The following is a 26,941-nucleotide window of genomic DNA, read 5'->3' on the forward strand; positions in this document are numbered from 1 at the left end:
CACGTTAACTTACATTATCTGAGACTCGGTTAGGGAGTGCACCTCTTCGGTTATATTATGCTAACTGAACAAAAACTTACGTTTCTTCTGATTGTTCATTGAGCTTACTGTTCAGGGACCATACAGCTAACAGAAAGAGGCAGTAGCCGATTTAGCAAAGCTGTCCAAATATGAAGTTGTGTTCGGTTGGATTTTGGGGTGCATAGGCAGCTAAGGCCATCGTGAGCCAAACACAGAGTTCAGATGCAAAGTATACATGTCAAAGCACGTAGCGATTCATTTCGCTTTCGGTTCAACGCAAGGGTTTCGAGGTCAGGCTTCAGGCAAACATTGTCTATATCGCTGATGGAGACCTTAATATCGCTGCAGTATGCAATTTTTGGACCTTTTAACGCACCCTAAGGAGGCAATGTGATAGCGGATTAAGTTTTTATACACTGTGCAGTGACGGAAGCTGCTATAAATGACGACGCGAAATGCTCAGCGCGAGAGAGTGGCCATAAAGGTAGCGTGGATATCGGCTGCGGCAATAGTTTTTGGTTCCTTATTATTGCTAATGGTTAATTCCTGGGTTCGAATTCGCTCCCTTGGCACGACCTTTTCTTATGGGGGGGGGGGGTGAACTGAGGTCAAAGGTCAAAGCTTCAGTTTTCCGAATTGATCCTGGCAAGTCGTACATTCGCAATTAAAAAAGAGAGAGAGGAAAGAGAGAGAGAGAGAAATATGAACTGTCGGGTTTGTGTGCAACTTACGGCTGTATCCCGACATTGTGTACGTTGCTGACTGTGTGATATCCACTGGCTTGTTGAGTCTTCTCACGTTGTCCCAGAGAGGAAGCACATAACGCAGCTTCTCTGCCCTGCGCAGCGAAATAACAAGCGTCGCTTGTTAGCCATCCAAGGCACAGGGATTGCTGGGTATACTAGATTGCTTGTTCGCACAGCCCGTTTACCAGCACCATCATTAAAAACATAACTAAGCCCGTTAGAGGTCAAAAACATCTTATTGACCTCCAACAAGCCTTGCCATCAGCCACCGTTCAGTACACTTCCTGAACACATCTACAGTAATCAAACACACTAAAAATGCTTTTAAGGCAAATGTAATTTTAAGTTGTGTCAATGTGGCCTTGTGCGGTGCGTAGTTTGATTTAGGGTGACGTGGCGTGGCATGGTCTGACGTGGCGTGATGTCGTGTCAAGTGGCGAGATTTTTTTTTCTTTTTCTTTTTTTTTTTTTTTTTTTTTTTTTTTTTTTGCGGCGTGATGCGATGAGCAGGCCGATGAGCAGGTGAGGTGTGGTGTTTGGGTTTGGCCTGGCCTGGCCTGGCGTGTGAGGTTTGGTTTTGGTTTTCTGTGGCGTCGCGGGGTGTGGCCTTGAAGGCTGTGATTGTGTGGTGCGCTGTGGTGCTTTGTTTGGTGCGGTTGTGCGATGGAGTGTGGTGTGTGGTCTGGTGGGGTGTGAACCGATGCGATGTAAAAGAAGAAAGAAGAGAATAAGCTCTGAGTATTTATTCCCCACCACTTCCTCACGTGGTCCTCTATGGTTGAGGCGGTGCTTTAGAGTCTCATCAAGGACACAGGCGGAGCCAGGCTGAACGAAGCATGGATTACTCTTGTCACGAGTACCGCGTGTTGTAAGATATAGTAGTAGCAGCTCTAAGGTTATCTTACATGGCATGCGCGCAAGGAAACTTGGAGTCGACGATTCCTCGTAAGGTGGTGCTGACGAAGGACACCAGCTGGTCGCTGGGGTCGTCGATGAGGCTGCGTGCGATGTGGCGCAGCAAGAACACGTCCGGCTCCGTCAGCAGGATGTTGATGAAAGCTGCAGCACGAACTACCAACGGCTCGCTCGTGTTCTCATAGATGGGCAGCACAATAGAGCGCACCTGCGAAAGACACACTTTTTTTTTTTAGAAGGCAGAAAGCTGGTTTTATTATTATTGCTCTTGTAGAGTCGGTTAGTATGTCGCGCTTTATAGCTAATAACAGGCGTTTTTCGTGTCTGTATCAGTTGTGACGCATCTCTACTTTTTTTGGAGGCCATTATCGCAATGCTGATTTCTCCCTGGATCTGCTACTGTGGTCGTCTACGAGCGGCATGTACTTACCCTCCTTCTTTTGTCATAAAATACCGTCCATATTTTGACATAATGGGCGGTACGACGCAGGTAGACATGCTGATAACATTATTATCTATCAATTTGTGCATTTGCAGATGTCATTAAAGTGCTCAAACCAGCCGTTTTGCAAACGTAGCAGGCACCGCACGTAAACTTATCTCAGTGACAGCAAAAATCTTATTTGTACGGACTATTACTGACCTGATTAACCTTCAAACAGTAGTCTTGCCCCGCTTTTTGTTATTATTACATGTGCGATTAATTTCAAACTGTTAACCCTGATGGAAGCTGGAATTGAATCTTCTTTTGGCATGAAGACGTTTCGTCGCTTTCTATTCACTTTCTGTTCAGTTACTTTGATACATATTTGCGTGTAATACATGACAGGAAGCAATTCCAAGCTTCTTATGTTTATGTCAAAAATAATTCAGAGATGATCAATTTAATTAAATTGAACGCTTTACAAATAATGTCGACAGCTTTGAAATGTCTTTCCAGTGCTTACAGACACTGCTGCTAGACAATAATTTACCGAGAATAATAATAATAAATGATGTAATGTAATTGTCGTTCACGGATGACCTCGCTGCATTGGAAACTGTGCAATGTTTTATATACCGTTCAGCAATCACTACCCTACATCTCGTTATTAGATGCAGCGACGCAAATGCTCTCACTGCACACGTCCAAGTTCATTGCAGAAAAGAATGGTTTTCATTGCTGTTGTAATGGAGGTGGAATTCAAAGGGTTTTTGTTTTTGCCAATTGATCACACGAAGGGGGGGCGGGGAGAGGGGGCTTTGGTTTTGAGGAAAAGAAAGACCTAGGTTTCCGCTTTGCGGTCTACATTTCTCGTGGCAAGGGATGCAACATGCACTAATGGAAAAAGGAAGAGAAAACGTGATACCGCAGGCAGAGGTTCGAAATAATTTCCACCACCTGCGGATCTGTTTTGGTGGCGGGGATCGTGTGCAGTGTGTGCGTGTCACAGGCTTTACTCTTGAGCTTTTGTGCACCTTGTTTGGCTTATAATGAACCGAAAGAGAATTACACCTCGCTGCCCCGGTCATTTCAGTGGCCGATTCATAGGCCAATACTATAAATGCTTTGAAGCTAGGCAGTGAAGGCATTATTGTTTAAACGAAAAGAAACAGGACGAAGAAAGTCCTGTACTGGATGCGTCAGGCTACGAAGAGAGCCGGCTCCCGGTAACGGTCTCCTTCTCGGTAGAGGCAATTGACGCACATCGTCACAAAACGACAAAACATAATTATGATAATATAATAATAATTTGTTTATAGAAAAGGAAAGCGCATTATCTGTCACACTTCATATAGATTCCTGAATAGCGCCGTAATAAATGGGAGGAACCTGGAAGTGAAAAGTGAAAGAAAGGTCTAGTTTCGTTATGGAGTTTGACGTCTCAAAGCAACTCAGGTCATGAGAGACGCCGTAGTGGAGGGATCTTGAAATTTAGACTACCTGGGGATCTTTAACCAACGCTACCTACACTACTTAGTCTAGGTGGTGTTAACGCACCTACACTAAGTAGTAAGTTAAGTTAACGCTTTAACGCGCACTCACACAGCACAGAACACGGCTGCCTCTCCGTTTCGGTTCCATCGAAAAGCAGCCGCCGGCATCAGGTTCGAACCAGGATTCTCCTGTTCAGTAGTAGGGCGTCATAACCAGTGAAGGGTAAAATTATTTATAATAACAATCACTGACTTACCGGAAAGGAAATACGCGGTATCTGCCACACTTTTTTCTAAATACACCTTAACCGCACCGTATGAGAAGGGAAGGACGTGGGAAAAATTGTTCGTTTTTTATGTAAAGAGAGGCGCATTAAATCGGTGGACACATTAAGCTTGGCATGAGGGAAGAAAGGAAGTGGAAAACAAAATGCGGGAGAGGTGGCATAGTGGAGGGCTCTAGAATAATCGACGAGGGAAGATTTATTGATTTATAGGAAGGGAAAGGCATGGTAACTGTCTCACTTGTTTTCTGTGGATACCTCAACTGCGCCTTAAGGGAAGGGAGGAAGGTGGGTGTGAAAGTGGAAAGAGAAAATAGGAGCCGTAGTGGAGGGCTACGGAATAATTTCGACCACCTGGAGATCTTTAACGTGCGCTGAAATCGCACAGCACACGGACGCCTCTTCGTTTCGCCTCCATTGAAACGCAGCCGCCGAGGTCGGGTTCGAACCCGGGTACTCCGGCACAGTAGTCGGGAAAGCAGAGAAGAAAGAAAAGGAAGAGGGACGCGCGCCGCAACAACAGCTGTCGTCCACCACCACCGAAGCGGTGGCGGGTGCAACGACGGCCCACAACAGATAAACATTCAGTGACAGGCTAGCCCCCGCCGCTAGCGGGAGTACTCCGGCACAGTAGTCGGGCGTCTTACCACTGCACCACCCCGGCGGGGCAAGAGAGAATGGAAGAGAGAGAAGGTTGAGAAGAGCAGCTTACCAGGGCTGCGTTCAAGGGCGCGGTGCGGGTCAGAGCCCACAGGGCGGCCGTGCGGCGTGTGATGGGCTGGTGGTGGTGCGCGAAGCGTTGAAGGTATCGCACAGCCGAAGACGTAGCCAGGTTTCCCGCCGCATTCATGTAGTAGGTGACCCGCTGCTCAGAGCGGCTCCGCACATCATCAGGCGTCACCGAGTACTGCGATGAAAGGGCACACACTGAAATGTCTGACGAATCGTGAAATCTTTTCTAAAGGCCTTATGCCCGGTTGCTTCGAATCATGAAAAGAAGATGCAAGGGCTCGTAACTCTCTCGTTTTTCTTTAATACGAAGAAAAGATACTGGCTATTTCACTATTTCACTGCGCCCGTACGCAGAATGAAACAACAACAAAAAAAAAAAAAACAGATGTTATTCTAGTTGGTTTGGATATATAAGCATAAAATTTTAATTTCACTACCTTATTTCTATGCATCCTTAAGTTGGTTGTGAAACCTAATCTTTTTTTTTTTTGAAGTCACGCACTGTGCCCTTATATACCAAGCCATACATACACTCCGCATACAACCAATTAGATGTTCCACGGTGAGTATATTATATAAACAAGGCAAATAGATAACAATTGACTGTAAGCATATCTTTACCAGATATTGGCAACATCCTCACATCGTCATCACTGATTATTTCCCCAGGGGAAGCATTACTGTGTAACATTATCTATTAGACAAACTTCCCATAGGGTTCACGTATACGGAAAATATGATCGTTATAGGTCGAAATGCGGCTGTTTAGAGATAGTAGTGGCCTCCGTGGTGATTGAAGTAAACTGTGTTTGAATTGCAAGCTGTCAGAGTTTTGATAAAAAAGAGCTGCCTGGCAGATAAATTGAGTTGAAGAGACGCAGTATCAAATATAATATAATTAACAACCATAGCGATAGTTTAGAGGCAAAGAAAGAAAAAGAAAATCGGTTTCCAGAAGGCGAAGGCGGCAACAGCTCAAAGCTTTTCTGGCCGCTCTTAGAAGGCGCTACAATCCAAAACCACCCAAATAGACACTAAACCTGGTCATTTCATTAGGCGGGTCATCTAAACTGGTACAATCAAAAAGCTCTGAGGAGATAATAGGGGTAGCACTCACGTTGAAGAAGAGCTCCACAATGTGCGGCGAGCAGAGTCCAGAGTCTGCTTCCAGGAGGTTGGTGGCCCGGTTGCACCTGGCTCCGCCTACTAGCGCGCTCACGGCCAGGATGCACGTGGACCGCAGAGGCTCGCTGGCGGACACGAACTCCGAGTTGCACACACTCTGCACCGAAGCGCAGTCACACGCATGTAATAAACAGCCTCTGAGCAGCACTACGGATGAGATGGTGGCCTGACAAAGAGCGCCAATTTGTTTATTTTTACATGGACGTATAAGGAGAAGTTGGCGCCTTGTACCAGAGCCGACTACCGCGCTTAAGTTAACTTTTCCATTTTTTGTGAATACGTAGGCGTTGACACTGCCCGTCACGTAAGTCTCCTAACATGTATATGAAGAAATGTAAAAATTGCCGAAATTCCTGCTTTCACTTGAGACTTACGGAGGCAAGGAAATTTTGTACTTCGACTTGTAGAGCCAGTGTTATAGACCAGTACGCTCAGCGAAGCGAAGAAATATGAGTAAAACACGAAAGGCTTACCAGAAGAGGGCGACTTCAAAATAAATGGTGGATTTAGCCGCGAGGCCCCTTTGCTCTTTTTCCCAATGAAAACCTGCGCTGTGTCCCACGTCATTGTTCATACTTCTCGTCAAGCTAAGCCTGAAGAAAAATCAATCAATTTTTTCTTCTTTTTTCAAAAATTTCAGGCTCCGCCAAAAGCGCGAGTTTGTGGGTCTCGTCTTGCAAGTAAAAGCGTAGAACCCTTCATTGCCAAGTTTTTGTGGGGAATATTCGCGCTTGGAATTGCAATGCTTGGGCACACCGCCCAAGAGACGCTAGTGCTGTTAGATTTGAAAGCGATTAAGAATGGTCCACGCAGAGAACACGCAATATAAATGTATCTGAGCTCCTTTTTTTCTTCGAAAAAGTCTGCCTTTGGCAGGAAAGAAAGGCATGAATAAGTAATGTAAGGAAGCCGCCTCTGTTCTTTTGCTATCCAGCTTCTTTTTTTGCTCTTTGGCATATCACACCGCGCAGAGAATGAATACTGACTAGTTTATAAGCCAACTGTTTAAACGTGCCGACGTGTGTGCAGCACTTTAAGCATAAGCCTAAGTTGCATGGGCCTATTTTTCCGCAGTTCCAGTTGAAATTTGCAACGTAAGCCAGAAGTCATGTCAACGTAAAGCGCAAAGTTCCTTTTAAGTCTGCCACACCTTCTCGGTAGTCAGGCGCGTCGTAAAACGGGTACAAAATAAAACTCAAACCAAATGGGTAGGTTAGCTAAGGCAGAAATGCATTAAACATTCTTCTCAACATTTGGAGGCCGGTAGAACTGGTGGCACGTCAAGATCGTGAGGGGAACTTCAAATTTAATTCGTGTTCTCTCGTTCTTTTTTTTTTTTTTTTTTTGCAACTCGGCCAACTTTCATGGGTTGGAATCACCTGAAGGGAAAAGAATGAACGCTTTAGAGACTGAGTTTATCCAGCTGACCCAATTCTTCTCTCTGCGCCGTCGTTTCGAGCATATAGTTTACCCCACCCTACATCTGCTCACCGCTATTTCGCTGACTACAGCGACGCTGAACTCCTTGAGGTTGCTAGTCATCTTGAGCAGCAGGCGATCCGCTTCGTCCAGGCTGAGTTGTCCAGCGTTGATGAGCTTCAGACCGAAGGCGATGTGGGGGTTGTTTCCTGATGCGACCAGCAGGTCCAGGAAAGCGTTCCTGTGAAGGGTGCATTGATTGTGCCATTGTTATGAGCAAGGACAGAGACATTTCCCAATTTGGCCCTCTCCGCGCACTAGCCCATCTCCCACCACGATCTCTCCATCTAGCATTCTATCCCCCGTGATTACATCTTCTTTCCTAACGTATACTGTATATATGACCCTAAGAAAACAACTTCCATCTGCGTTACACAGTGCATGTTAAGTAATACATTATTGAATAGGGTTGTTTTTTTAGGTAGTGCTGCTGTCTTCTTGCCGCAAAGCGGTAATCACGTTGTTTCGTTTTCGGCTTCATCCCAATGGATAACTCAGCGAGGATCAGCAAGATTCTCACGTCGGTCATGTACACTTCCCACTTGATACATTTCCTAAATTTGATTTGGTACATTTGATACACGCACACTTGAGACTGGATCGCTATATAGGGTAGTGCTACAGTTCAAGTGCGGTTTTTGAGGCATTTGACGCCGAATACCGGAAGCTGCTAGTTGGGGGTATACCAACCTGATGTGCTTCTTGTTTCCATTGGGTGCATTGAGCACGTGCTGGTTGTAGGTGTCCGATATTTCCTCGTACGAGAAAGTCAAGAAGTTGGAGAAAAGCTGCAGGAACAGCAAGCTTGCGCTTGGCTTGTCACGCATGTTCTTGTAATCCTCTTCGTTGTATTCGACGCTGGCCAGCCTTTTCAGTCCCTCGATAAACTGATGTGAACAGACACAGTTGGAAAAAAAGGAAAATAGCCCCCACTCGATATGCTCGGCTGTTTCTACGGTACAGTGTCGATAATATGTACTCCTTACAAAAATATTCAAGAACTAAGATGGTATATCTTGTACGTCATGCAACTTATTCACGTTCTTTTAACGCTTAATATCTATGTAAAGCTCTATGCTCATCGCTTGCAAAAGGAACCTTAGTACGAGTACAGCTGTTCAGAATGAGAGCATTGTTAAGGTGAAACTTGAGTCAGAATTTAATGATTACGTATCACCGAATATTCTAATTATTCTTTTCATTTCAAGTGCTCTAATTGACATTCAGGCATTTCAGCTGCATCATTTCGCCTTCGTGTTCGTTTCGGACGTAGCACGGATAATACACTTGACGTACACACGTAATTCTTGGTTTAGCATAAAAGCTACAATATATTTTTGTACACTGGTGAGGGAAGAAAGCACTGTGGACAACCTCGCTGTTGCACCTATGTTGAGGCTCAAGACTTTTTTAAAAGTGCAGAGCGCATCGCATTCCGTTTTTGTGGGTGATACTTATGAAATCTTTTCTGAACGAACGTACGGCACCGTTCAGCACGGCGTTTTTATGTTTCAAGTATATTAACGTTACACAATTCAGTGATTTGATGATAAGGGGTGATTGTGTGAAAATCATACTGAAGTCATCACTGTGCTAGTTACTGCTTTCCGCTCTTCCACAATAGAATTTCTTTATTCGTGTCATTCTGTCGGCATATCGTTGACGGCCTGCATGGCTACTCCATTTAGTCCACATACTATTCTAAGCTGTCGAAAAAGGAAGTGTGTGGGGGGGGGGGGGGTCGTGCAGGCTGAATCCGGACGAATGACCGGCCGCCTTGAGAGGGTTGACACCAAGACGTATGTGAGCTGTAATACTCAAAAAAGGAACAGTCTCAAGACCACCGCGTATATTTGAGGTTCGCCTTCCTGACATTCTGAGCATCAAGGAGGTTAGTTACCAATAAGCTGGAAATTTAGTTGATTATGCCCACTACATTACTCGATACCACGCATGCTGAAGCAAGTCGATTTCTTAATCATCTCTCAAATTTGTAATCAGATTACCGTTTCCTTGCTTCCGGTGAGTCCGAACTCATGGACGTAGTGGTTTGAGGACTGCAGCTCCACCCCGCTGACGGCGTCTTCTGATTTGGGAAATACGTGTGACAGACGCTCGTGGCTCTCCACCTCTGGAAGCGAGATCTCCGCGGCGTTGTCATGTTCATCAATGAGAGTAGCTGTGTTGCTGTGAAAGGGACCCACATGGGCTGCCCGTTAGCCACCCACTCTCCAGCCTCGTGCCAGCTTTCATGTCTACTACTAATTACGCATAAACATAACCCTTGCACACACACACGCACCTAACTGTACCTTCATTTTGTTCATGCACCTGTTCATACTCCTGCCATCGTGCCATGAACCAGCCACGATATGCGCCTCAGGTGCTTGTCATACACAGGACAGACTGGCATGTACCTGAACGAAAGGCTTTTAGAACTCAAAACGAATTTTGACCAAGCTTGCAGAAATCTAGGTATCAGTTGTAGAGACTGTCCGTCAAGAAACATGTACGCCTGCTGAGCTCTGCAAATGCTATGTACTGGTTAAACACAAAGAGCAGCTGGATCGCGAAGTCTTCAAGGCAGCTTCGATAGCGAAGCTGCGCGACCATTGTAATATAACACCGTCTATTGCGTTGATTCAAAGAAGGAATTCGACTTGTTACACATTTACTCACCTTTATTATTACAATTATTTTAGTAGTCATTAAGGAGGCAAGTGGGGGACATGAGATCACCCCAGTGAAAAAAACCTATGAGTCGCAATAACCTCATATAGGTTTCTCATACTAAACTCATACTAAACTCGCATCAATCTCATATCATCTCACACAAGTATCAATCAATATATCAGAAATATATGAGGTTTTGGAGATTTGTATGAGTTTAGTATGAGACATGTGTATGAGGTTATTGAGACTGATATGGTTTTTTCGCTAGCTACACTTTTCCTTGTAATAAAGGTGGTTCTGGCATATGGACTTGATTGGAATATAAGTAAATGTTTGTTTAGGTGTGGACCATGTTTCACTGCCTACTGCCTCATGGGGGTGTAACGTAAAGGGTTGCAATAGGCTTAAAGGGTTGAACAGTGCACACTACGCTTTTTCGACGGCAGGAGTTAAGGGTGCGATTCCCGTACTTTGGCGAAGGTGTTATAATGAAGGACTAAAAGTGAGCAAAAATTCATTGGAGGCATTTCGATCTCTCTTAAGTGCAATAAGGCGGAAGTCTTTCCTGCGACTCTGCACTCATTTGCTTCTTTTTTCTCTCTTTCTCCTCTTTCCTTCTTTTCCTCTTTTCTTTTTTATTCTTTAAACTTTTTTTCTCTTCTGGTTGTGTTTTTTCCTTTCTTTACTGTTTTCCTTGTTTTTTCTCTTTTACTACTTTTTCCCCTCTTTTAGTCTTGACTGTTTTCGATGTTGCAGCGCTATGACTAGGCTTGACATTTAAGCTTTGCAAGGTTTTTGCGCGTTTTTTGCACAATTTGGACGTACTTTGCACATCTCGACGTCCATAGTTGTTTTGCCGCGCGCACACTATGTCGATGTCGTTGACTATTTTGAAGCGAAAATGAATTTTATAGCTCTAAATAATCATTACTGATCAACAAAATTTTTCACACTGAAACATTTTTTTTTCCACACTACCTCGTGCAACCATTATTTTACTCATCAATCAGTTCATTCTCGACCATGATGGTGTCACATCCTCGGCGGGCGAACAAATCCTGTAAACACTCATGAGCTTATAATGACCTAAGCCTTAAAGAGAGAAAGAAACATAGAGTTTCTTACTCTTACCTAGAGGGAAAGCTGTGCTGCCGTCTATGGGAGTTTACATGGAGTTTCCAGACGGCAAGTTCAGCCACCATGGGCGCTCAAAGCATCACGGGCCGGAGAGCTACCGAGTGCAGAACTACAACTTTTGGCCAAAACTAATGCAAAGATAAACGTTGTTTACCATAAATAATGTCCTAAGATTGAATATTGTGACTGTAAATTGCAAAAAGAGAGAGAAACAGCATGCAAGTGTGATATTTATCCAATATAAGCGACGGCTCTTTCTCCTATTGGCTTAGTTTTGAGCAGCACAAATACCAATATTTCGAACTTAATAGGCAAACTTTGAAATAAAAAAAATGTTATGAAAATATTTATGGTTGTGCAATCACTTAAGGAAGTTTTTAGTGGCATTTCTGAAAACAGAAGCCATTTATTGGCGACGTCTGCTTTTGCGCCTTCGCTACTATGGCTTTCGCGGTCTATGTACGCACCTTCAAATGATGATGATGATGACGAAAAAAAAACATCGCAGTAACGCCACTCCACGTACCCGAGAAAAACCGACTGTCCCGCAACAAGTAGCACAGCGGCCCATGATTCTTAGCGCGCCCATGGTGGCTGAAGTGCAGCGCCCTCAGCTTTCCCTCTAGTTAGCGTAAGGAACTCTATGGAAAGAATTGTGAACGCAGTGTGACTAGACAAGCGTCGCGTTATTGTTATGGGGCGCCATCTTTGCGCAGTTGGGCGAAATAGTGCTTGGACCATTACGCACTTGGCGCGGTCTCAATTTACCTCGACTTGCATTTACCGCGAGATCAAAACCACATAGAATAAAAAAATGAGGATAGATATACAAAGAGAAAATCGCTACCAAAAAAGTGAGTCGCAGAGAGTCGCGATGCAGTCGCGTGATAACCGGTCCCCTGTTGGCTATGCCGTTATAAAAAAAAAAAAAAAGCTTTAGAAACGAAGAAGGTACAGGGTCGTTCACTTTTAGCTTAAACACGATTGCGATACTAACGCACGATTGCGTGCGTTAGTATTTACTATTATATATTTTGGTTTATCATATCTACATTTCCTTTTCTATTCCCTAGCATTTATTATTATTTTTTTTTCCGATGTAGTTATACATCTCAAAATCTAATATCTCTGCACCCCAATTCTTGGCCGATCCCCCTATGTGGGTATGTGCCAGCACATTAGAGGAGAACAACAACAACAACGATTGCTGTCTACAAAGTGCCATTTTCTCCTATCTGGCGGCGCATGTGAGGCCAGGGGGCAGGCTATGCTAAGCACCACCGCCAGGTCGCTCTGTGTTTGCATCCCATTGCTTTCATATGCGGCCGCGTCGGACGCATTGGAGATTTGAGGACAGTGACCGTGTTCCAGCTAGAGAGGTGGATGACCATGTACAGCCTTTGTCAAAAAAATACGGCCCAAGGAGTTCGCTTCTAAGCACTCTAACTAAGCCCCTGGAAGCAATACTGGAGTATATAGGTAAGCAAAGAGAAGAATGATGACTAGATTTGTCGTCTACTAGATTTCGAACGGTGCAGATGCGTACTGAGCCCCGTTACGGGGCTAAGAAGAAAACCCCTTGGGCTGTATAGTTTTGACAAAGACTGTACATCTATGTGGCACATCTTTATTTATTTATTTATGTAAAAAATAATGCAGGCATACAATGCCCAAGCAGGAGAGGTCATATACAATAGATGTTATCCAGCTCGAAAACAATAAAACAATAAATAATTTCACACAGTGATGAACTGATAACACAAAGAAAACAACGCATAATAGAACATATCACACTTCAATTGGAAGGTGATAAAAATGGCGAGTCAATCGGTAGGGCGTTTCAGTCTGCAATTGTCCGTGGAAAAAATGAGAATTTGTGCATATAAGACAGCGCTTATGGCGAGAGGGTCTGGAGGAATCTTCTCTTAGGTAGATTTTGGGATCTTTGCGGTGGTCGGGACGAGAAAATTTCTTTTTACTGTTGAACTTTTCTTTAAGTAGATTAGCTCGAGGAAGCACGTTTTTTCTTCCCACTACCTTTATTTTTGGCAAAATTTTAAGCACCGATATCTGCACTATTCTTACTTGATTTGCACATGGAAGGTCTTGCCGTTCCCATAAGGCGCCAGCACTTGGTCAGAGGTTCCGCAGGCGCAGTTGATGACGTAGTTTTCTCGGCTGCCTTTAAGGCGGTATTTCACCTCCGACGTCATTGTCAACGGCAGCTGCAAGCGGAATTACCACGAAGCCTAGTTGTTTGAAATAAAGAGACTTCACGCGCCATATAGAATGATTTTCTTGGCTGTATAAAACACAGCCACAAAAGAAGAAGAGGCACAAGGGACACCAGCTAGTATCCGCTAGTGTTCATTGTGGACATCAGCGGGTGTCCATGTAAATCAACCCTTTAAATCACCTGCAGCTTGCCCTCATAAAGAAAGCAATGCAACACAATGTTCATAGAATGTCTAGACAAATAATGAAGTGTTTGTCGTACTACCAAAACTAAGTTCCATCACTGTTGCAAATGTTCAGGGACAGTGCGCTGGTTCATATTTTACGTAGTGAGTTTTATTTTGTTCCCAGACTAAGATATTTCAGCTAGACATCCGCTGTAGAGGCTGGCTGGAGCTACACCAAACACATACTTTCTGTACTCCATATCGGAAAACAAGTTACGAACTTGGTGTCGTCCGATTATTAGCGGCTCCTGCTGTTCTACACTTTCCTATTTAGTCTTCCTCGTAAAGAAATAGCTGCCTGATACAACGGAGCTATTGTTGAGACGGAGCTGGAGGCAGGTTCAGCCCATATGTGATCAGAGATTAACGTTTTTGTGGCTATCTATTAATCGATTTAGCAAAAGGTTGGAACTGCGCGAGGAAACATTGTGTTTTAGTAGGGGGTGAGTGCGCCAGTGCGTTTAGAATAATGGTTCGCGATAATTTAAGCGGATTGCGAAGAAAACCTGGGCAGGTCTATTTCATTATCGTATATCACGTTCTAAATAGAAATAGAGCATACTTCAATTTCGTTGAAATGTTGGACAAATTGTTTTATGTTTTTTTTTTTTCGTTTTCCTTTTGAAAACGAATAAAGCGAAATTAAAAATGCCTACTGTCGCTGCTTCTGCGGCGCAATGAATTAGGGATGCATTTCTGGACCAACATCCAACGGAGGATTCGGTTCAATTTGTCTGCTCAGTTTATTTATGCGGTCAACCCTCACTTGATGATCAATATAAGGACGCGCAAAAGCAAACATAAGCTTACACAAGAAAACGAAAAATCACTTCAAATATGTAATACAGGAGAGCATAAGACAGTGATGCAATTCACACTATTGTACAGTTACCCTCTGTATAAAAAGAAATATTTTGCAGTCAATTACACAAACAAACATAGCAATTTTATTTCTAAATTGAGTCATTAAGTGAATTTACAAATGCTGCTACCCTTGAAGGCTTGTAACATGAGCGGTTACCTCCATCCAGAGCTCAATATAATCAGGGTGAAAATATCAGCGAGATACGTTAATTTGGGTCAAATATGGTCGAATTATTTGAGATGATTAAGAAGGGAGTTCAATCTACATGGAGCTTTCAGATACGTTTCATTATTAAGGCTAACTTCACGGTGAATGATTCGATACAATATTTTTATTTCCTGTTTTTATGTCCTCGTTCTAATATCCATAGAGTAGATGAATTTAGCACCTTAGCTACGGCACGTCTGCTACGGCGCCACATGTCCTTGAACCTTTTTTATTTCAGCTAAAAGAATCTTCTAGGAACAAATCCAACTCTTCAGGTTTTTTACCACTTCTATAAAATTCACGAGAAACTAAATTACTAACACTCCCTGGGGGGCGTGTTTATTTTAGGTGGCATTATGAGATGCTTTTAAATCAGAATAGTCGGAAATCTAGCGGTGAACAAAGCCGAGAGGTGACAGCAAATGTTTGGGTACAGTAACGTTGACGCAGTACCAATAACTTCACCGAAATCATTTACCGTTTTGGCTGGGTAAATTGCCTTTCGAGGAAGCATTCACAGACACTTTGTAGCCAAACCATCGTTTAAATTGCTCCCCGACTAGTAGGGAGGAGAATGAAGGTGTTGCCGGATCATGCCGTTAAAGCATCGAAATGTTTTTAGCTGATAAATTAGCCTTTTCTTTCTGAATACGAGCTCATAGAGTGAAATATAGCCGGATAATCAACTATTACTGAGAATAGTAACTGGATTAAGTTTTCCTGTGTTTCACTGTTTTGCTCCACACAGAAGAGAAACAATGGAGGGCTACTTTAGGCGAAATGGGCTTTCGTTTCTCGCAAAAGTTTACGTTGTCCAACGAGGATAGTCTATGCTCTGGCGGGTGCGTGGCGCCGCATGCCTACAAGATAAACAAGTCGGAAGTTACGTCACGACTAACTTATGATGATGTCAGTTTATCACCAACTTTTAAAGGAAGGCGAGAACGATAAGATGCACTCAGCATTGGGCCGTCGAGGAAAATGTATGTCATCCAGCCCTCGTAAAGCGAGAACCATGCTCCCATCTCTCTCTCTCTCTCTCTCTCTCTCTCGAATTGACATTCAATAATTCCCTGCTGCGAAAGAGGAATTGAGCTCACAATACCTATTGGTTCAGATGGGAAATCACGATAAATTAATCAATTGCACAGTTTGGACCAAAAGCCGTTGAAATTTTTCTGGCACAGAAACGTATAAGAACAGCATATTTTTTTCCCCTTGCACAAAAAGAGAGTTTGTAGCGCGCATGGGGAATGCTTAAATGTATAAAGCGTATTTTCCCATCTCGAATTTTTAGTCTTGCACTGTAATTGCTATGACCTATTTGACCAATATGGTATATAGTAAAAAATAAAATATTTAATTATAGAATACATTGATTAAGGTCGCTACAGGTATTGCTCTTGAATACATAAACTTGATACTTGTTCATAACTTGAAAGAAAACCGCTTGTGTAACTGTACTGCAGTTTGGTGCTGCACAATACAGCAATTACAACGGTTACTCCTTTAAAGCGCACTATATGCCCTTCCATCGAGAAGTCATGTAACTACCTTCGTGTGGTTAGCATTGGAAGCACATCTTGTCGCTCGTGCACCTTTAGGGAAGAGTACAGAGTTGCGACCACAGAAGCGAGGGCCATTTTGTGTGTACAGTATGGTCCACTGTTAAAGGTAGCATGCGATCGTATGGCCTAAACCCTTACCAAAGCGCTGCCACCAACCGCTGGCAAGAAGGGATAGCACCAAGTGCATGCTCAGGAAGAGCAGTCAGCCATGCTTACTGCGCAAGCACATTATACCGTCGTTTGTAGCTGGCTCTCTCGGGAGTGCTTTGCAAAGGGCGGCAGCAACGTCGCCTCATGTTCCCTTTAAGAGTGGACCGTACTGTACATCCAAAGCCTATCTAACACGTCGCCGTCACTGTAGTGGCGTCCAAGGGTTTTCACACTCGCTTGCCAGCAACGGCAAGGCAGTCTGGCTACCTCTATTTTTTAAGATGAGTAACCAAAAGTGGCGCCCCGAGGCGATTGTGCTCACCCATTTCTCCGACTTGCAGCCGACACAGGGACGTCCCTTGTGCGTGCCAGTGAAGTGGAAGGGCCTGCGGTCGCATTTCTCCAGGTCCTTGACCTTCGTTACCTCCAGCCGACCTTCTTCCTCGCTCACCACATAGGTCGTGTGGCACATGCCATTCAGACCGTCCTGTCACCGATCGAGGGGAGAAAGAAAGAAATAAAGGTTGGGTAACTTCGTTTTAGCCGCTATGGAAAGAACGAGATTGTTCCACCGGCGCCTGATGTTCATCTAATTGGCGGGACATCCAACAGGCATGCCCGAATGCTGAAAAGATGGGAGAGATTTCTCCTTTTTCGCTGCTGTGCGTAGCTCAATAATTCGCTGAAAATTCTTTTTTGGTAAGTTAGGGCACCTGATATTTTGTTTTGAAATATCGCCGCTTACTGCTCCTTTTCTAGCATAATGAATTTGTCTACAGTGACTACCTTATTGTTTTAGTAACTTGTTCAAATTTGTATATTTTCTTTTCGTTAGCGCCCTTTCGTGTCCTGTTTATTTGTGCGCATTTTTTATTTTCACCTGCCACATATTGTTACTAGAAGGCCTAGCCCGGTTCTACCAAAAGTCTATTCGCACGGGTTAAACTAATTCTGAATTGCGTTCTTAGTCTCAAACCAATAATCTTGACCATAGCCCCTTTTGGTATAGTCCTTAATGTTTTTTTCCCTATCGGCTTTCAATAATGTGCAGAAAGGCCACGCTACGTTGATTAAATCACGCCTTTAGGTTACTACGAACACTTATGGTGCTTTTTGACTCGTCGTTCTGTATTAGAGTTGATAGTGTCAAAGCAATTCGTCTCAGATTTGTTTCCGTACCTCGGTGACGACGAACTCGTTGCCCAGGGGGTTGATCTGGCTTCGCTTGGTCAGGTCCAGCTGGAACAGGCTGAGGATGCCTCTCTTGATATTGTGCGACCAGAGGGGCTCTTCCTTGCCCAATTCAGCGTGCTCGAACTGCACCGAGATCGATGTGCACAATGAGCTCAGATGCTCGCAACACACCAAATCCTGGACTCGCGTGATTCTATTTCAATTTTCACTTCCCTCGCGCATGATAACGGCCAGGGCCTACTCACTTTCCTCTTGTGATGCTTCTTAAAACCTCATTTCGTTCTCTTGCATCCACAACCATTCAGCGGATGCATGGACCACGCAGAGGAAACAATGCCAAGAGGATGAACTTTCTTTATGTTTGGAATCAGGTTTATGTGGTTTCTGTTTCTGAGCTTTTTAACGACTTCCCGAACGCTATATTTTTTCAGGACATTCCTCCAAAAAACCCCTCTACTAATTTGATGAATTAAATATCTTAACTTGGTCAATAATTCGGACTCCATTTATAAGAGAGAGAGAAAGAGACTGAATATAACAGAGCCAGAGAAAACAAAAAATATGAGGCGCATAATATAGCGACCACCGAGCATATAACGATGGAACTAAAAGGAATGAGATGCAAACGATCGGAATGAAAGCGTTGATGGGAATCGCAAACAGCCAAAAAAAAAAAAAAAAGGAAAGAGAAAAAATGCACTGAGATGCATTTCATTATGCAATGGGGGGAGAGCGACCTCCACCTGGTCTCATATATTTCAAGCGACCTCACTGTCTTGCCAGACGCGACGTCACTTTAAGTATTGCACGAAGTGGTGTACTCCAGGGCTGTCATGATTGACGTAACTGCATTCCGGCAAAGCTTCAAACCCGAAAAGGTTGCCCTTAATAGGTGGCGCAACAAAAAAAAAAAAAAAGTATTGAGCTCCTCTGCAGTCATAACTTAGACTGTGCAGTCCTAACACACACAATTTTACATCTTCCTCTATAACGATGATGTCATAGGTAAGTGCTTGATGTTTTAACGAGACACCTATCGAATGCAAGGAATCTAAGCGAATGCAGATCGATGATCCTTACCTATTATTCTCTTCGAAAAATGGGTTAGGCAGAATCGTGAAAAAAATTAATCGGAAGGCAGGTGCCGTCGGATGAGTGCCAGCGTGTTTGAAGCTACTTCCTTTCGGAAGCGGAAACGCACCTTGCCATCTTTGAATGCTGCGGCGAAGGGCCTTTCCAGGTAGTCGGTCAGCGCATCGTCATGGTGGAAGTTGAACTCGTGGGTCCTCAGGTCAATTGTTTCGCCGTGAAACTGGTCGAACACGAAGTCTGAAATCTAAAAAAAGAATACAAAAGATGCTGCATGCGAATTATCCGCACACCACGTGACAATGACTACAATCTTTCCGCGCACTGGCTCGCAACAGCTTACAATCGGCAAAATATCGTTCGTTATTCAGTTCCGTTTAGTTGTTGGAAAACACTAAAACGCTTGTATATTCGTTCGCAATGCTTTCGCACTAAACAAACAAAAAATAAACGTCGTTGTGGAGCAGAGTCAAACTGAAGAGTTTTCCGTAGGAAGCGAGAGCGAAACGTCGTAACTATCAGCGGATCGCCCCATGCGCCGCCTGCAATGCGCCATCCTTCTTCTTCCCTCATGATGACATGGCAAGATAATGACAGTGGATTATTGGCCAGGTTCTGATGAAGATACAGTGGTTTATGCACCCTGGTTTTCGTCACCAACTTCCTCTTGTGCGCAAATGCGTTCGCATATCCTACTCAATTGACTGTTTAAAGCCATACATGTTTACGCAATAGAGGATACATCATCATCAAATATGGTGAGGTACCCCACCGGGGTGGCGCAGTGGTTACGGCGCTCGACTACTGTTCCCAAGGACGCGGGATCGAATCCCAGCCCCGGCGGCCGCTTTTCGATGGAGGCGAAAAGCAAGGCGTCCGTGTGCTGTGCGATGTCAGTGCACGTTAAAGAATCCCAGGTGGTCGAAATTTCCGGAGTCCTCCACTACGGCGTCTCTCATAGCCTGAGTCGCTTTGGGACGTTAAACCCCACCAACCAACTAAATATGGTGAGGTGGCCAAAAGTAAAGTAGACCTGTGCCAATAGATATAACAGGCTCAATTCAATCGAACATAATTGATTTGGTCCCGACAGGACAAGCTTGGTCTGTGTTTTGCACCCGTAGGCGAAAGCACCCAAAGGCTTCAAAAAACGTGGGGAATTCTCCATAGCGACTAACAGCGGGCCCGGAGAAATTCTCCGTAATCTCCCCTAGGAAGTAGAAGGGCGGGATTTGACTTTGGAGAGGGAAATTGGATGTAGGGTATAGGCTATGGGCTAGGGCGACATCGGAGCAGCGTAGGTTTTCTCGTTAGTTCATTGAAAAAGTGTCACCTTAATCCAGAATTGATAAAATCGTGTCGAAAAATACGCAATTTAACGAGACACATATGTCGCCTAGACGTTGAAACGCAGGCCCTCTGCATGATAGGCGGGCGTGCTGTGCTTAGGCAAAGAAGGGTCGTTGGTACAAGGAGTGTTAGAGGTGCACCTTGTGAACGCGTTGTGGTATATATACATGTGTGTGTGTATGTATATACCCTTCATAAGCTGTTAAACGTTTCGCTTTTGACATGAAAACAATGCTCAATGGTATACTGTCTACCTAAAAAAAAAACTTTCAGATGAATGAGAATAAGATAACCTCTTAAGCTCTTTTCGCCTACTAGCCATGACTGATGTTTGAAAAAATAAGATTTCCAGCAACTCTGTCTGCTAGCCGAAGCTGACTCTCGACACTTGATAACATTTTATGGCAAAAGAAAAAAAAAGAAACAGTTCTTTTGACAGCGCAGCTAGTAGATCAGGTTGAGGATCAGAATATTTTGCCAAAAACAAATAACTCGGGGGCAGATTCGTGTTTTTTTTTTCTCCGATTATCTATTTAATGCGATGCTCGCGAAGGCAGCAATCGTATAAGTATCAGTATTTATCAAACCGCAGCAGTCTGCAGTTTTTTGCACTACAGTAAGTTTTGTTTCTTGATCAAGCCGACCTCACGAACTGGCCACTGCCACAAGAATAATAGTGAAGCAACTAAACTACTGACAAACACGCACGCTTCGGACAATAGCAGTCGCCGCGTGGGGGTGTTCTCATTGCTTTTCTTCCATTAGCATACGTGTAGAAGACGGTGGGTGCGTTGTTGATATCAGACTCAGCCTGCCAGGACCCTTGCATTCACGTTACCCATGTAGGCTGGAAACCAATCGGTTGAAATTAGCTCCGCTGTTCTTCTTAAAGGCGAAAGCTTTTCTAGGCTGATGGGAAGAAATTCCCTGCGAGAGAGTTGTTCGCGAGATTTGTGCGCGAGACCTGTCGTATTCAGCGAGATTCCATGAGAATACAGTTCTTGTGTAGCGTTTCTGCCATCTGCAATGCCACACTTGAACATGTGCCAAGGAACGCCACGCGACAGGAGCGATGGTGTACCGTACAAACACTTGCCAGGGAAGTGTGCCAGATACTGCCCCTTTCTTTTCCTCTAAATCAATTATATTTATATATAGCACTGCAACGAACGCCGATAAAAGGAAAACAATGAGAGGCAAATGATAGGAGAGGAAGGGTAGGCTTTCCCGATTCTTCGCTTAAGAGACACCTTAGAGACCCTCCAATTTTCTTTTATAGCGTGAGAATAGTGTAGGAGGTCAAGAGGTTAGTCACTGGTCACTGTTCAGTCAAAGGCTCCATCACTCTCTCTGTTGACTGGCGAACTTAAAAGGCCCGTCGGAGAGAGTCGCATTCTGAAGGAGGAGGAGGTAAACTTTATTAAAGAAGAGGTCGGAGGCGCGGGGTGGGTTGGCGTTCCCGTCCCCGCGGTGGGCTCCTCTTCTAGGCCGGACGCCAGGTGGCCGACCGACGATGTCGTTCGGCGACCTCATCGGCTCACTCCGTGACTCGGAGTAGAACCTCCGGGTCGGAGCTGAGCAGCGCGGCCCCCCACTGAGATTGGGTAGAGAGCTGCAGACTCTGTGATGGCTTGTCTTGATTACATGAGTATAGGATGTGTGGTGTGTCTGCCTTTTGATGTCCACAGAGAGAACAGACAGGGCTGGACTGCTCTGGGAACCATATGGAGTACATGTACGGATTAAAGAAAGTGTCTGTTTGAAGCTGCCGCCAGGTGACTTGTTGTGTTTTACTTAGAGATTGATGTGGTTCTGGGAAGATTTGTCTTTCTTTCTTGAAGTGGGTAGTAATTTCTTTGTAGGTTGTCATCCGCTCCCTAGCCGACCTGAGCTCAGGGCAGCACACCTCCCGGTTAACTACGAATCCTCGGGCAAATTGGTGCGCTGCCTCGTTCCCAGGATGGTCCGAATGGGCAGGGACCTAGATCAATGTGATAAGGCGGGTATGGGAGATTCTTTGTAAAATTTTGATGGCTGCGGAGTGGGTCCTTCCTTTTGCAAAATTTCGATTTGCGGTTTTAGAATCGCTAAGGATGTATTTGGCAGTGGTGGAGGTAATGGCTAAAGCTATGGCAGCCTCTTCGGCCTCCTCCGGAAATTTTGTTTTATTGATTGCCGCCGATGCGAGGGGAGAACCTCGATGATCGACAACTGCCAGGGCTACTACATACCAGAATAATTTTGAATTACCCGTGCGGCATCACGTGATTGTGACCTCACGAAACCGCTTAGCCAATCAGAGCGGCGGCACGGTCGTTGATGGTAAGCGTATGAGTGCTTTCTCACCGTAATTGGAAAGTCTTACCTTGAAGAACGTGAGCTCCCCCCGAGGCTGCATCGATATCTTACTGCGGAAAGCGAAACCATTGGAATGCAGTGGCTGATCCAGACTGAGTGTCTGTATCCTTCCCTCGTAGTTATACACATATTCCTTGCCGTTTTCAAATCCTGCGAGAGACAAAGTGAACTGTGAGGCTTTTTCGTAAGTTAAACGAACAGTAGAGCACAATTTGGCATGCGTGATAAGGAGGCGGAAGCCTTGATAGGCTCATGAGTGTGGACAGGCCTTGTGCTCCAGTGGAGGGTATCACACTGTCAATATCGAGAAATGAATTGATTGATGAGTAAAAGAATGGCTGTAAGAAGTAGAGGGTGAAGCAACGTGTCTGTGTGCAAAATAACGCTGGTGTGGAGTAAATAGTTAATTGAGTAGAGCACAAAATTTAATTAGATGTCAAAATAGTTAAGGACAACGATATAGTGTGCAGACGTCAAAACAGCCAGAGACGTTAAAATTGTGCAAGAAAAGATGGGAATGGGGAAAAAAGAACGAAAAGAGGGAAAAGTAGAAAAAACAAAAAGAAAATGAAGAAAGAGAACAAAGAAGCAAATGAGGATACAAAGTCGCAGGAAAGGCTTTCGCCCCTTTTTTTTTTTTTTTTTCAGTCTTCTGTTTCTGCTTGCGGCACCGTGAAAGGGTACGTATGTAAGTAAGTTGATAGATACTGCAATTGTTTTGCCACGTCTTTGCTTTTCAACGTTGCCTGGCGTGACAACAGTCTTGATCAGTGCATTGGCTTCCACCGTGAACATCACAGTGACGCTAATTGTAATCATGCCTCACGTGCTTGGCTGCAGTTATTGTTTGGTTAATCTCTGTAGTGTAGTAGTATTTTTTTTAGACTATGTATATTTAATAACTATCAGGTAACATCTTATAGAGAATAAGGAAAGAAACTGCCGTGAGTCGTCTAGTTCGGTGATAATTGTTCGGTGGTGTTTAACCTTGGGTGACAGGCCAGCTCTGCCGGGCTTCCACTCTGATCATTTCTTTATGGCTTGTGCACCGTCACGTTTCTTGTGTTAATAAGCAATTCATCTAAGTGGCTTATTGCTGCCACCTGTCTGTTCTTGTCCTCTTGGTGAAATCTTTCTTCCTTACAGCACTTCGCCTAGTTTTAGTCTGAGAGTGCACAACAGATAACTGAAAAAAGTCAAAGAACAAAAGCTTTTTTTTTTTTTTTCACTTTCGAAAGAAAGGAAGACGCACGTATTAAACAAATCCACACTTAGTAACAACGTTTCACTAAAATCTGAATTACGAAATAAAAGTGAAAACAGCTAGCTCTGTTGTAGAAACCCAAAGATTTAGGAAAATACCTTGATGTAGGGTTTTTTTTAGCGCAAACAAAGACAAGGACAGGAGAGGTGAGACGTACACACACAAGCTAAAAAAAAAAACCCTATATCAAGATGAACTACCAACTCGCCCAGCAAGAAGTTTTAATGGCAAAATATGTAGGCAGTTAAAACGAATACAGGCGGACGGTGTTAATGTGGAAGCTTTTGCATTGTTTGAGGAAAGTTTCACGGCAACGAATTAAATAAATCAACAACATGGTTTGCTAGGAAACCGCAGCAGAGCCACGCCCATGTATATCTACCGTTTCCTTCTTGCTCATTTACTCACCCACCACCATCCGTACTCAAAATGCAGCTCGTCTGGCAAGCAGAATGATTTCTGACAGATTCGTCATGGAAAAAAAGTCTTTTATCATATTTGGAGACATCTTTTATTGAGGGCAGAGTGGTCGTATACGATGAGCTTAAGAGGCAAACAAAATGACTCTAGCTAGGAAGATGTTCACCACCGGTTATTGTCAGGATATGTTTCACGCCTGTCAGTAATAAAATGTATATTACTCGAATCATACGAACCGCCGTGCACACATGATTTGGGTGCAGAGAATATATATATATATATATATATATATATATATATATATATATATATATATATATATATATATATATATATATATATATATATATATATATATATATATATATATATATATATATATATATATAGAATATATATATATATATATATATATATATATATATATATATATATATATATATATATATATATATATATATATATATAGAGAGAGAGAGAGAGAATATATATATATATATATATATATATATAGAGAGAGAGAGAGAATATATATATATATATATATATATATATATATATATATAGAGAGAGAATATATATATATATATAAGCTTTATATAAGTTTAGACGAATTTAAGAGAAATGGGGTGATTGTATTCTGCCAGTTGGAGAGAATGTACGTGGTTTCTTAAATATCATTATATCATTAGGAGTATGAACTTACTTGTCGAGGGTCCCACAAGGATTTGCTGAATTTAATTACAGGTTTAATTTTCAGATAATTTTGACTCCAGGCAGCCGTAATAGCCAGTATTATTATGTAAAGCAAATATTTTTTTTTGCAGCCAGTATTTAACCGCCTCACTTTCTTGTACTTAGACCAATCAAGCCATCCCTATTCTCTGCTATATTTAGTTTTTTTTTGGTGGGGGGGGGGGGGGAGAGGCACATAGGCCGCCAAAACTACTGACGCAAAAATTAGGATCCAGATTGAATGGTCATAAGTTTATTAACACCACAGAAGGCAAAGCAATCGTAGTACGGTACTCAGCAACACGAAAGTGCCCCATTAATCAAAAATTATTGACAAGGTCACCAGAAAGGATTAATTATGAGGACCAGTTTAGCGACGGGGTCAGGGTAACATCCTATCTGAACTATCCAAAAGATATGTTAAATGTATGGTCAGCTGAATAGCCGGCATATTTAATATTACATTGCATGCATCGTCTTATAATCTAATATGGTTGGAGCAGTCCTCCATGGTGGAGCAAACTTCTAAACAAGAAATCCCTATGGACGTGCATATGAGTGAAACACGCGGCTGCAGTGACAAATACCTCAATGTGCGTTATGTTATACAAGGGAGAGAGAGGGGAGCTGGAAGAAAACTTCACCTAAAGCACGAAAAACTACATAGCGGTCATTGAAACCCACGTTTTCGGGTTTGAGCTGGACAAAGACGTTTTTCCTGAGGCTTCTTCCCGCTCCGTCGTTTGCTTTTGATCACCCTCTGAAAATTGTTTGATTTGGTTTATGGAGTTTACCATATCAAAGCGACTCAGGTTAAGAGAGACTCCGTAGAGGTTTCCAAAACTTTCGGCTCCCTGTGTTTTTTTTTTTACTGTGCTCTGACATCGCACAGTACACGGGCTGGAGATGTTATTCATATTCAATGTCGGTAAAAAGGTAAAACGGTGAAAGGAATGGTGGGATGCTGCGTTAAGAAGATTTCAAACGCCGAACCTCCTCCCCCCCTCCCCCACTCCCCCTATCCCCACCTGTCTTTGCTATGCCCTTCGTAGATATTATGAGCGCATTTCACATTATGTATTACAATAATATCATTTTGAGTGTGTGCGTTTCCACATCGAACATCGCAACTTGCTGATGCTACCTGTGGTTCGTAGCCATGCAACCGATAGTTCAAAACACGCTGCTGGGGATGCACGGTGGAAACGGAAGATCATAGACACAGGACGGTGCGATGCCACTGACACGAGCGGCAGGAAGAGTCCGTGATGGTATCCATTACTTTTGTGCTTCGTAGCCAATGAGTCCTGCCAGTTATACCGTGTGGTGTAACTTGGACTTCATAGGACAATGCGGAGATCTCCTGAAGCTACTCGTGCGAAGGACACTCACCTGCGACAGGTCCCAGGGCGATGAGAAGCACCCCGATGGTAGCGACGAATGCCTTCATGGCGGCGTTACACCGTCCTCCCGCCAGGCACAGAGCGAAAGAAAGGCGATCCCAGCGCCTGCCGAGATCTCTTAAGTAGCCTTGACCGTGGCCCGCTAAGTGACGAAAGGCGGCGGACCTCAGAAGCTGATATGAACGGGAAAAGCCTCTCACGTCGCCAACGTAAGAGCGCGTAATCCGTCCTCGGACCAAGATCGTCTAGCAGAATGTATGTCGCCAGGACCTCCAGTCTAGCTATGCGAAGCGCATTCAGACCTGCGGTGACGCCTGATCTCGCGGTAGCTGCAGCGAGGAAAAACACTGCTGATTCGTTGGCTGTCGTGGAGACAGAGGAGGGCTGGGAGACTTCCTGTTTTTGACAATCTCTTGCGGCAGTCCGGTCTTCTCCGAGATGCCCGTGTACGTCGCTGGAAGCATCACCGTCTGACCCCGATAACGATACTTTTTAAAGTGGAAGGAAAACAAACGTGTCATCTCATGCGGCACATGCTGGAGGAGACGTTTTTCATGTCTTCAAGGTCATGACATGTGGCACTTGCTGGAAGAGAAGACCTGTGTTTTTGAAGTCTTTAAGGCCATAACAAGTGGCATTTTCTGGAGGAGAAGACCTGTGGGTTTCATGTTTTGAAGGACATGATATGTGCGCCCAGACCGGGAACAGGTCTTCCTTGAGCAGTGTGCAAATTAAGCAGGCTTCCCTTGGTTACCGATGAAATGATGTTTCTTTCAAACATGCCTCA

General features: G+C 43.9%; 1 protein-coding gene across 1 annotated transcript in view; it reads right to left on the minus strand.

The window, feature by feature from the left end:
- LOC146182480 (vitellogenin-6-like) overlaps positions 1-26,375 on the minus strand; it is a 48,284-nt gene extending 21,909 nt beyond the window's left edge. The window contains exons 1-13 of the mRNA XM_084577611.1: positions 26,144-26,375; positions 22,340-22,482; positions 18,737-18,871; positions 17,521-17,658; positions 16,664-16,828; positions 13,175-13,314; positions 9,286-9,466; positions 7,970-8,166; positions 7,292-7,460; positions 5,733-5,897; positions 4,596-4,790; positions 1,673-1,890; positions 753-859 (exon numbers count right to left, since the gene is read on the minus strand). Coding sequence (XP_084433737.1) covers positions 753-859; positions 1,673-1,890; positions 4,596-4,790; positions 5,733-5,897; positions 7,292-7,460; positions 7,970-8,166; positions 9,286-9,466; positions 13,175-13,314; positions 16,664-16,828; positions 17,521-17,658; positions 18,737-18,871; positions 22,340-22,482; positions 26,144-26,201 — 2,011 coding nt within the window. The 5' untranslated portion in view covers positions 26,202-26,375. The remainder of the gene's footprint in view (positions 1-752; positions 860-1,672; positions 1,891-4,595; positions 4,791-5,732; positions 5,898-7,291; positions 7,461-7,969; positions 8,167-9,285; positions 9,467-13,174; positions 13,315-16,663; positions 16,829-17,520; positions 17,659-18,736; positions 18,872-22,339; positions 22,483-26,143) is intronic.
- Between the last annotated feature and the right edge of the window lie 566 nt (positions 26,376-26,941).

This window comes from Amblyomma maculatum, chromosome 8 (assembly GCF_055883805.1).
Source record: "Amblyomma maculatum isolate TAMU_Amacu chromosome 8, ASM5588380v1, whole genome shotgun sequence".
Classification (NCBI taxonomy): domain Eukaryota; kingdom Metazoa; phylum Arthropoda; class Arachnida; order Ixodida; family Ixodidae; genus Amblyomma; species Amblyomma maculatum.